General features: G+C 53.0%; 6 protein-coding genes across 6 annotated transcripts; 2 read left to right on the forward strand and 4 right to left on the reverse strand.

The window, feature by feature from the left end:
- Nucleotides 1-574: 574 nt before the first annotated feature.
- Nucleotides 575-802, reverse strand: COCCADRAFT_90237 (uncharacterized protein; the record flags this gene model as incomplete). Its single annotated transcript, XM_007711883.1, has 1 exon — nt 575-802. One exon carries the CDS (start codon nt 800-802, stop codon nt 575-577), a length of 228 nt encoding a protein of 75 aa, XP_007710073.1.
- Nucleotides 803-1,454: 652 nt separating this feature from the next.
- Nucleotides 1,455-3,315, reverse strand: COCCADRAFT_90288 (uncharacterized protein; the record flags this gene model as incomplete). Its single annotated transcript, XM_007711884.1, has 2 exons — nt 1,455-1,824; nt 2,018-3,315. The coding sequence occupies 2 exons, from the start codon at nt 3,313-3,315 to the stop codon at nt 1,455-1,457; spliced, it is 1,668 nt and encodes a 555-aa protein (XP_007710074.1).
- A 1,284-nt stretch (nt 3,316-4,599) lies between these two features.
- Nucleotides 4,600-5,795, reverse strand: COCCADRAFT_90339 (uncharacterized protein; the record flags this gene model as incomplete). The annotated part of the gene is made up of 2 exons (XM_007711885.1): nt 4,600-5,451; nt 5,508-5,795. 2 exons carry the CDS (start codon nt 5,793-5,795, stop codon nt 4,600-4,602), a joined length of 1,140 nt encoding a protein of 379 aa, XP_007710075.1.
- A 1,330-nt stretch (nt 5,796-7,125) lies between these two features.
- Nucleotides 7,126-8,154, forward strand: COCCADRAFT_90384 (uncharacterized protein; the record flags this gene model as incomplete). The annotated part of the gene is made up of 2 exons (XM_007711886.1): nt 7,126-7,285; nt 7,355-8,154. 2 exons carry the CDS (start codon nt 7,126-7,128, stop codon nt 8,152-8,154), a joined length of 960 nt encoding a protein of 319 aa, XP_007710076.1.
- A 1,001-nt stretch (nt 8,155-9,155) lies between these two features.
- COCCADRAFT_24438 (uncharacterized protein) lies at nt 9,156-9,796 on the forward strand (the record flags this gene model as incomplete). The annotated part of the gene is made up of 2 exons (XM_007711856.1): nt 9,156-9,543; nt 9,651-9,796. The coding sequence occupies 2 exons, from the start codon at nt 9,156-9,158 to the stop codon at nt 9,794-9,796; spliced, it is 534 nt and encodes a 177-aa protein (XP_007710046.1).
- Nucleotides 9,797-9,839: 43 nt separating this feature from the next.
- On the reverse strand, nt 9,840-10,307 carry COCCADRAFT_3163 (uncharacterized protein; the record flags this gene model as incomplete). The annotated part of the gene is made up of 1 exon (XM_007711839.1): nt 9,840-10,307. The coding sequence occupies one exon, from the start codon at nt 10,305-10,307 to the stop codon at nt 9,840-9,842; it is 468 nt and encodes a 155-aa protein (XP_007710029.1).
- Between the last annotated feature and the right edge of the window lie 684 nt (nt 10,308-10,991).

Genomic DNA, 10,991 nt, shown 5'->3' on the forward strand with positions numbered 1-10,991 from the left:
CACATGATGTCGTTTTTACCTAAGCTGCACAATGTACCTTGCGCTTTTACCCTGCACTCTTACCCTGCGCTCTTCTCCGGTAACTCCGTAAACCCCAGGGGGACCATTGTGTAGCGAGAATATATTTCTCCCATATCCACCGCATTGAGCGCTAGACCCGGGTTCCGCGCAAAGAAGGAAAAAAATTGCTTAGTTTTCTTTTATCGTAGTGACCGTAGTTACACGGGTGTTGTAGTACCCCTTGAAATATCTCAACGTTTTTTTCCATCTTCTTCCCATTTAGAAACAACCGCACCCGCACATAGCGCCAGACCCCGTGTTCCGCGCCAGGAAAAAAAAAGTTGCCTACTCCTTTCGTACGTACGAAGTACACAACTTAGTAACCGGGTAGTGCGCGTAAGCAAAATCAGCCAAGGCTAAGTTCAAAACCCGGGAGGGCCCGTTATGTGTCTTGTATCTTTCACTATTCCCCCCTCCCCCCACCACACACCAGCGCCTGACTCGGGTTCCGCGCTAGACTGCTTACTTTTCATAGTAACACATGGGAAATGAGGGAAAAGGCCGGAAAGATGGATTAGGGGGAGGGGGGGTTATTGAAGAATATTATACGCACTCTCGGATCACTAATTCGGTTAGGTGAATCGGAAAACATAGATGTGTAGGCAGGGGGGGGGGGGGGGGAAGATATGATCTTGTAATTGAAATAATTAAAACTAACTATCCTTTTCTTTTCATTCTTACTTTGAGGCGTGTTTTTTTGTCTTAGTTTGATAGTTTGATTATTACATTCCAAATCTAACATTACTCTAGTCTCCATCCCCTTTTACACCTCAACATTTTTTTTCAATACTATAGCATCTATTTTCCCTGGGAGATCGGAATCAAAACAATATTAGATGAAATTACCCGATTCAGCCATGTACGCGAATGGGGTTTCAAAATACGAGGGTAGGTAAGCCATTATAGCGGAACGGTATCGCAGGTATGTGCAGTAGATGTATCTGTGCGGGGTTTGAGGAGGGAGTAATGAGGAGAGTATGCGGCGTTTGCGCTGGGAGAGGAAAAATTGTAATAGAGAAAAGAATGATTCATTTCAAGACTCATCGGTATGAATATCGAAAGTCTAGAGAAAAAAAATACCAAAAAAATTACATTTCATTCATTTAGGACCGAGTGTAACATCCGGCTTTCTATTCCCCCCCCCCCCTCCCCGTTTTCTTAATTCGTATCGTTACTAACATATCCCATAAATTCATCAAAAAAAGTCATCAGACATCGTAATTCCAGCCCCCCAGCCATGTCATAAACCTCATACATATGAGCGGCACGATAAGGGCAAACAAAAACAGACAGACAAGCCTGAAAAGGAATGTACGGGTACAACCCAAAGGGAAACCTAATAATACACTAAACATGGTACGATTACCACGCCATCATGTCTCGGAAGCTCAACCTTAATAGTCCCTCCTCCGATGTCTCCTCGTCTTAACCGGCGACCCATTACCCTCCTCATCGCTGCTAAAATAGTCGTAATCATCCTCGTACTCGTCATCACGACCATAGTCGTATCCACGATCAGGGCGGCGATCGCGCCTATTATCGTCTCTGGAACGCTCGTCTCCCCTACTACGCTCCTCTCTGCGCTGATACTCGTCGCGATGTTCGGTAGTAGGACCGCGAGATTTGGAGCGAAGCCGGTTGATAATACTGCGGCTTCTAGCGCGCAGACCAGGGGCTTTGCTGCTGCTGTCCTCCCGGTCATGTGGGCGAGTGCGCGAGCGGGAGCGAGAACGGGATGCAGAACGGCGGTCGCTTCGACTCCTGCTTATGCTGTCAGAAACTCTTTACGATGGGGCCACAACAAAAGACGCATGGCTGTATTGATTGTATGAATGCAGTACAAACGCACCTTGAACGTGTCGCCAGTTGCCGGGCGCCGAGCGCACCTGCCGCTGCTCCTGCAAGCGTCGTCAGTCTACTTTTACCCATGGTCCTGCCTGCAATTCCGCCAGCCAACGCACCTCCCACTGACGCCGCCAGCCCTTTCTCGCGAAGGTCCATACTGTCGAATCTACCACGCACTTTAGCCATGCGTGAATCTTCTCGACCATGGTCCTTGCTAGAATGGGATCGACGGGAGTGGGAGTCGGCAGACCTGGCTCGATTCCTATGCCCATGTTCGCCACGGTGCCGGTGGCTGCGGTAGGGGTCTACAGGAGGCGGGGCATATTGGACGACGTCTTCGCGCGCAACATGAGGAGCATAAGTTGGATACGGTGGGTTGGGCGTGGGGCTGTAACCAGGCTGAGAGTTCGATCTTTGACGGCTGAATGGCGGTGGCGATGGTTGATATCCCGCGAACTCAGTATGATGGTAGGGGTTCAAGGGCGAGTTTGAACCAACTGGTGGCGGAGGAATAGAAGCATCACTCATTGGTGCAGCATTATATGCACCATTGGGAGCGTATCGAGAGTGGCTTCGATGGGCATCCTGCTGCGTGTAGTCTGAATCGACGCCTCGGGTTGAGGATGGTGCTGGCTTCGGGGGATTAGTGAGTGGACGCTGAAGCAAGGCTGCGAGAGGCGGCTCATATGACGGGGTAAAGGAAGCAGAAAGTGGAGAAGCACGAGAAATATTGTCAAGGAAACGAGGTTTAGACATCAAGGGACTTGACGGCGTCGATGTGGTCCGGCTCTTCGACATCGGCCGACTCGTGTCCGCCGGTATCGAATGCTCGGGCATCGTCGCAAGTGTCGCACGTCGAAAAGAGGAAAAATTATTTACCTGGGGCGAGTATCCGTATGTAGGCGTTGCCGATGGCTGGCGTTCTTGGCCAGGCACCGGGCCGGGAGCATACTGCTGGGGCTCGTAGGGCTTGTATTCGGATGTTGGCGGAGGAGGAAAATAGGGCTGTCTTTGGTCGGGCTGGGCCATGATTTCTTGCGATTCGCTACGTGAGCCGTCAAAATCACTGCTGTGCTTATGACGTCGGCCTCGACTTGGACTTCTGCTAGAACTTCTTCCAGCACTCCTTGCACGTCGTCGTTCTTGCTTTCTTGGCTCGTGATCACGGTCGTAATTGTATTCTTCGGCAGACTGGTCGGATGGACTGAGGTCTCTTCGTGAGCGGCGTGCGCTCGAGTGGTCTTCGCTCCTGTATCGTTGTCTGGTCTCGTTTTTCTGACGGTCTTTGCGGTCCTTTCCAGCGTTTTTCTCTTCTTGTGGGGTGAAGTAACCGCCTGGGATCTTGTGAAAAAACTTGTCGGGAATCTGCTCTGCGCCGTAGCTAAGAGCCTTGAAGGCGAGGGCCGCCATCTTTCAAAGGGTCCACAGAATCCGGATGTCGGAATGTGACGTAGGTTTGACTTATGCGCCGCACTCTGATTGGAGCGCACTCAACTGGGCCGAGCAAAAAGACGGGGGAGCCTGGCTAGGAGGACGGGGTGCAGAAGTTCTGGGTATGAGAGTGGTGGATTAGAGAGCAGATGTTGTAGAATGAGGAATATGCGTCAAGTTGGGAGCGTTGGGCTAGTTAAGGTCGCTGTTGGCAGTGTGGACGTTGGAAGAAGCAAGGTGACTGAGGTGCGTGCGTATGTGAGATGGTGTGCGATGTGGCGAGTGGATCTTGATGAGCAAGGGAGCAGGAGGCAATCAGCCTGGTATGTATATCCTCACTGGGCACCTGCGCTTAAACCCCACGATATACCCCGATTTGATGCTTCAGGGCGAGCCAGTGCCAGGCGCGTTGGCGAGGTGGCTGCGATGACGTCGTTTCTAGTCCTGGTGGCTCGTGCACTCTTGCTTAATTGGAGCCGCATCTCAAAGATCGCCTATATGCCTACGTACCATGGGAAATAGACCTATACGAGCAAAATGGTAGCTCCATGTATGTCGCAATCATGGATGTTGCATGTTCTGAAGGATTCGAGACATTCCATGACTGCTGCTTCACAATCACTGCGCCGCAACTGCAAGAGGCCATGGACACATACACACATACACACAAGATGCCAGTTAGTGCCCAACACCCTCTTGTGTGATCCTGGATACGATATAGAATTGCCACAGAATTACCACTGTTTCTATTTTGTATCACAAACCCCATTCTACTGCTAGTATGAGTACTATGGCCGGTGTAAGCGAAAAAAAATCAAGGCCTGGTCTGGTCAGGGTACGACCCCATCCGCTTACTAGCCACTGGGCCCTAGCAGCTAGTAGTATCCATTCACGCAGGGGTGTCTCTTTTGTGGGACTACTTAGCCTATTATAAAAATGGTAATGCGTTGGCAAGGCTCGTCAGCTTCGCGACCCCGGCCACTCGCATCTATGGAGCCAATGTGCGATGACGACATGTTCCATCTTCTTTGCTTCACCGCTTTCATCACACATCACGCGTGCACTCTGTGGCTTGCATAGCAGTCGAGCATTCAGTCGTCACTGTAGTACACATTGCGAGCAAAGTGCCAGTAGAATCCATGTACTGTAAGCGTGGGTATCGCCGCCATCCAAATTATCCAAACGCCACCGCTCAAACAAAAGATTACAACAAAAAGGGCTTCCTTGGGCTAGGACCACAATCATACCTCGCCCATCGCCGATTTACGGCTCACCAGCAGTGACAGCGACATGGTTGCGCACTTCGCCTGCGGGTCTGCCAGTGCTATCCAACACTTCAACCATGTCGTCGACCATTCCAAGGAACCTTTGCCTGTATTCATCGCTCGAAGTAGTGATGCTCATCGGACCATGATCCTTTCCGGGCTTCAGCGTGTTGAAGAGCTTGACCAGGCCTGTCAGCGTTTGGGCTTGAAGCGCATCTTTGGCCCAGAAGAAGTCAAGGATGACGGCCCTATAGACCCACTTGCCGTCGCGGGACACCAGACCACTACGCCATGAGGATCCACGTCCTGGAGGGGGCGGGATCTGGCTATTGTCGGCAGTGCTTAGATTGGCTGGATAACGGACAAGGAACAGCGAGTAGTCGACTGCGTTGTTTTCCTGCAGGATCTTCGAGTCTCGCGAGAGTTGCGCAATCAGCTCCTCCTTTTCATCAATCGTTACCCGCACCTTGTCGTTGAACTCGTCAATGAGGCGCTCCTTTACACTCTCCGGTGCCAGTCTGCCGTTTGCTATGTCGCGTTCGGGGTAGAAGTAGTCGTTTGGCTTGAGATCATACGTCTCCCATTGTTTCTGGTGGTGCTCGCTGCAGGTGGATTTTCCGTAAAGGATGTTTTCCATTATGATGTGATGACTTGGCGCCGTACCCAGTGCAGCGCCAACAGTCACTGTGGGGCAGTAGAGGAGATCGGTGATGCGGACCAGGAGGGAGTCTTGATTGAGCTCCATGTGCTCAACATAGGGATCGAGAAGACGGTTGCGGAAAAATGACTGTTCGAAATGCCGTGGCAGCGACTTGACTAGGAACTTGGAGTTTGGTGTTGTGAAGAACGTCTACTACGAATCAGTGAAAGGATTCATCAAGCATACAATAGCTGGTGTTCGCGTACCGATCCCGAATAGCCCAAGTCCCCAACTGCTACCAGGTCTGTCCGCTTACTGCTGCTAGGGCTGCGGAAACTCTCCGTGTATTCCTCCTCTTCTATTCCCCACGTTTCGTTTCTCAGCATCTTAAATAATGACGCGCGAAATCGCGCGAGGGTAAGGTTGAAGAGGGCGAAAAATGCGTAAATGCGCGCCCATAGGCCGAGGCGTCCATTTTCATCTTTCCTGGGAGAGTCGGACTTGAAGACTGCGCGGAGGATCGAAGTGCTGATGAGACGATCGCGGCGTCCCATTTTGAGCTGTGTGCGATATGGTCAAGTAGGTGATTGTGTAGAGCTGTCAGTGTTGTAGACATGTGAAGCGCGCTGTTACCAAGGACCGCTATGTCGTCGTGACGTCAACGCGCTAAAAGGTCGACGAGCTTGAGCAGCCAGTTTGTGCAACAGAGCTTCACCAATAGACATTGTACTAGTTTCTTGGTAACTCAGAAAAACACTTGGACACTTCTCAGAAGAAATCATATCGACATCTGGCTGGACTCGGCGATGCGGCTGATGAGTTCGTCTTCTGCTGCAGCTAACATTTAGCTTCCAGGGCGGCCGCCACCACAGGGGTACCGGTGTTCTTTTGAGCCATGCTTTTTTTGTGGAATTGACTACAAAATGTCTTGAAAATTGGAAGTCCATGAAATATCACTGGTGCCAATTCAATGAAGATGGGTTGGGCCCGAGAGTCAAGGTAATGATCATATATACTCTGGAAGCATTACCATGACACCAAGCATCCCTGCCAGACTCTGCACATGTTCTGGGGTGCAAAGACGTCTCAACAATATTCTTAGATGCCTCACTATCCCCGCAATATTAAGTATTCGCTATTGAAAACCTAGATAGCAGCGGGACGCAGTCGTCGGCTGCCGTTATCAGATTAATATACACCTGCAGCAACGATGTCTATTGGCTCTGTTGAGATCCTTCTCCGCGGCAAATTGCGGAGAGAGCCTTCGTCCCGGTAGATTACCATCTTGGCAAGATCACGCAGTTGTGAACCTCAAACGAGGGGTCTATTCCTTATATCTTGCGAGTCTGGACCGTGGTGTGACAGTGGCTTGTAACCTCACCAGCCGTGTATACAGAACATAGCCATTGGTCTGGAAGCGTCTGAAAAGGCGCCCTGCCAAGTGCATGTGTGTATGATCATGGCGATAGACCCTTGAAGCCATAGAACCTTCCTCTTCAACTTATCCCGGCGGTGAGGTTGACGGCTTGAGCCCCCACATGGTTGTGCCTCTCGCATTCATTGTAATAGTAATCGAGGGGTCCCTCCTAGGCGTCCGGCCTGGCTATTGGTGGTCTTCATACTTTTGTTGGCAAACTATCGAGTGGATGCCGTGTGCTACCGCTGCAGGGTCATTGCGACTATGCTGACACGTTAACTTTATTCAGCATGTTACGACTAAACATATAAATTCTGCTTAAGCCTCGGTGTACAAAGTGAGAGCGAATACTCAGCAACATACACTCGGCTTACAGTGAACTTGACATACGGGCTTACCAGCAATCTTTGTATCTTTTCCCAAGTCTCGACCCCAATCTTGTATTTACAACATACCCAAGTCACAACATGGCAGCGGCAGATGTCCAACAACCACCTGTGGAAGAGGCAGCGCCCGCACTGCCAGACTATCTCACAAATCCCAATGCTGTCCTTGGAGACAAGGAGGCAAAGTGGCGATATGGACGAGCACCAGATTACACCAAAACACGAAAAGTATACGCCGAGAGTAAGTTTCCCAATTTGGAAGTGGTGCGGCGGTGATTTCCTTTTGTGCTCATCTAATTGCACACGGTAGCAAAGCAAAAGACACACGAAGCCGGGTCTCTGCCCGAGCTGGTCGAAAACCTAGTCAAGAACTGGGAAGTGGAGGCGTCGTTCAAACCAGACATTTCCGACTGGCGCACCATTGACACAGCAAACTACTCGTTTGCCATCAACGGAGGCGAGGCTGAGGGAGCAGAAGCCATGCTCAAAGTGGGCACGTACAACGCCATTATTGCGCCAAACGAGTACTACTCACCCGAATACTCGGACTTTGCGTCGTCGCACAAGACATTCAAGCGCATGATGCCGACGTTTGCGTGGGAGGTGCTTGAGGTGTATAGTGGACCGCCAACAGTCAGTTTCAGGTGGCGACACTGGGGTATCATGAAGAACGACTATGTAGGATTCAACAACAAGGGGGAGAAGGTGACGGCCAAGGCGCACGGAGGGCCGATTGATATCCAGGGCGTGACTGTCGCGACGGTCAACGACAAGGTGCAGTTGCGCGAGGTGAGGACGTGGTTTGACCCCATGGACATGTTTAGGCAGATTGCGCCGCACGGTGTGGTTAGCAAGGAGAACAAACCAGCCCATGTATCACCGGCGGATGCGCTGGATGAGGCGCAGGCTGGTGTCAAGGTGCCAGAGGAACAGGAACTTCCTGATGCTACTGTACAGAGTAAAGAGGAGTTTGAGCGGACCATTGTCGAGATTGATAAGAAAAGGGCAGAGGGCCAGAGAGCACAAGATGTACCGGATGGCCATGTTGATGTTTCCAGTGCTCAAGGCGATGTCGGCGCGTGTCCATTCATGTCTGGGGCGACGCGTTAAGTGTGTGTTAGAGTAACGAGGCTGTTGATTACAAGACTGACTAGTTGAGGGTTAGTAGGCCTGTGGGATGGCCGTTTAGCGTATTATTTTGGTTTTGATTATGAACTCCACCATCTTGTGCATGCTAGCTGTCTTTCCCTGTACTGGGACAGACCGAGGATCCATATGTGAGTCAAGTGGCGAACAGTCTCGGTCTTCTGAGAAGCATCACGATGGGCTCTATGCCAAGAGAGGAAAACAGCAGATATGGTATTTGTTTGGTTCTTGCCAGATTGCAGTATTGGCGATTTTCACATTGCAGTAGTATCTGCGTAGGCATCCATCTCGCATTATCAGCAGTCAGCCGAGGAACGAGCATATCCACGTGTGCATGTTTGGTGGAGACGGGCGGGCCTGCATTTCTTTACTCATCAATGACTGTACGGTGTAGACTGTGTCGGTGGCCGGTTTGATTCGACTAGTCAAGGGGGAGATGGAAGTCCTTCCTAGTCTGGACAGAAGTCACGTTGGTGTTGGAATCATAAGTGGGGCTTGCAAGAAATACAGACGCAGCTGACCAATGTGGAAGCGGCGATATTCAGGCTGCATGGAAAACAGTGAAGCTGAAGCGTCAGTTGGAGGAGCAGGTGGGCGGTGGCCTTGGGCGAGGGGCCGTAGGTAGAGGAGGGTGTGGTGGCAAGAGGATGGATGGACCCTCGATGGGTTCGTCGGGCTGGTGGTGCAAAGGATGCCGTCTGCCGTAGTCTTGGGCAGGTGTGGTGACGAAAAGGTGATACATTGGCAGTGTGTAGAGTAGATGGAGGAGGTGTAGACGTCCAAGCCATCCAAGCCGGGCGTTGCCTGTTGCTTGCCCAACTGTGCTCTTGGCGCCATATGTAGGGCTCGGGTTGTAGGCAGCAGTGAGTCATAGCCTCGTTTGCTCACCCCATCAGCATCGTCATGATCACCGCCACAGTCGCGGTATTTGGCCGCCTTGGGCTCCATACGGGCTCATTGTCTTGATGGCCCGTGGCGATGGCGATGATGGTGGTATTAGTAGTCATGGTGGTGTCGATGATGATAATGATGATGATGATGATGATGGTGGTGGTGGTGGTGGTGGTGGTGGTGGTGGTGTTGATAGTGCACATGCGGGAATGATTTTTCGCAGCCGTGGATCGAGGCCATGGTTGGGGGAGGCCTTGTGGCGGGCTGCACCTGCACTACGCTGGGCTACGCTGGGCTGGGCTGCTCTATTGGCAGTGTTGCAGTTGCAACAAGCGGGGGTGGCTAGCGCACTTGGATCCGGCCTCGCTCCGCCCACACCGGAACAAGTCGCGTTCCGGGCGAGTGCGAGGAGGGCAGTGTCGGAGAGGCAGGCCGACGAGAATGGCACAGGAACGCTGGGCTGTGTGCGTCATTGGGGGGGGGGGCGGCATTTGGCCGGGGGAGGCAGCCAAATGAACATGGAACTGGAATTGCATCGTCGCATGATGAGATTACGAACGTCGCAGCAGCCATTGAGGCGTCGGCGGTACACAGAGGCCATGCACGGCACGTCCAAGGCACAGAGCAGCCTGTTTGCGGCCTAGCGCGCGTAAATCGGGCCAATGACGGCGCAGCCACACGACCACAGCCGGCCCCCTCATCTCAACCCAGCTGAGGGCAAGCGACGAGGGTGTCACGTCAGAAACCGCCGTCCCGCGCTACTCTGGCACGGAGCGTTGGAGAGCAGACGCGTCCATGGCGGCTGCGAAAAGGGGACGCCGTGTGTCGCAGCAGCTGGGCCCCGTCTTGGTTGTCGTCGTCGCCGTGTTGTAGCGCATTCCAGCGCACTTGGTTGCGTAGGGAAGCAGGGAGGCAGGGAGACAGGGAGCCAGGTGGGCGGCAAACGGCAGACTGGAACCAGCAGCAATAATAGCAGCAATAGCACCAGCACCAGCACAAGCACCAGCTGCGCCAGCCATGGCGGCACTGGGCAGGCCAGGCCATGCCATGCCATGCGACTGCGGCCAGTGGATGGATGCGTGATGATGGATGGGCGGAAGCGTCTCACGCCCCTTTGCGTTGGACTCCTGCACCCGCAGTGCATGCTCGCTACTCTGCATGCGGACAAGACAAGAAGCTGCTCCAGCAAAGGCAGCGACAACAGCAAGACGTTCTCTTGTCGACATGCACAACAACAGCGATCAACGGGCTGCATGGGCGTGTGCCCAAGTGGCGGCGGGCTGCACACGGCGCACGTGGGAACAACAATGAGGCAAAGCAAAGAAAAAAAACCCTGCGCCAGAGCGATGAGTCTTTGGCCCAGGTCGCGCTGTTGTGTGGCAAACAGGCAAGCTGGCCATAGCGCCCTACCTGGCAATGACTGGACCGGGGCGGCGCTGCGAGGGAGGGTACGGGGGTTCCTATTAGTATCGCCAGACTGCCGCCCAGCCCGTCCTCCCTCATCAAGACAGCAGAAATGGACTTCACGACTCCCTACAGCGCGCCCTGGGGCCTGAACTAGGTCTGTCTCATCCACAGTGTCGTCTGTTCTCTGTCGCCATCTCCCTCTGCCGCCTAAACCTGCCTCCCGCCTCCCGCCTTTGTCCAGGTAGCAGTCACCGCACGACCGCCCGTCCGTCGCCGCCACACTGCCGCCTACAGCCTACCACTCATAGACTCATCCTCACTCGTCCCTACTCACCCGCCACCCACTCGACAGTAAAAGGCCCAAGAGCCGCATTCTCTATCCTCCCTACCCCTCAACCTCATCTGTTCCGTACCTGCGTCGCGATACCGCTTCCCCGCCACCGTTGCTGTTCGCGCCTTCCCACCTTTACCGACTCTCCGACCGCCACTTCCTCACACGTCAG

This window comes from Bipolaris zeicola (genome assembly GCF_000523435.1).
Source record: "Bipolaris zeicola 26-R-13 unplaced genomic scaffold scaffold_35, whole genome shotgun sequence".
In the NCBI taxonomy this organism is placed as follows: domain Eukaryota; kingdom Fungi; phylum Ascomycota; class Dothideomycetes; order Pleosporales; family Pleosporaceae; genus Bipolaris; species Bipolaris zeicola.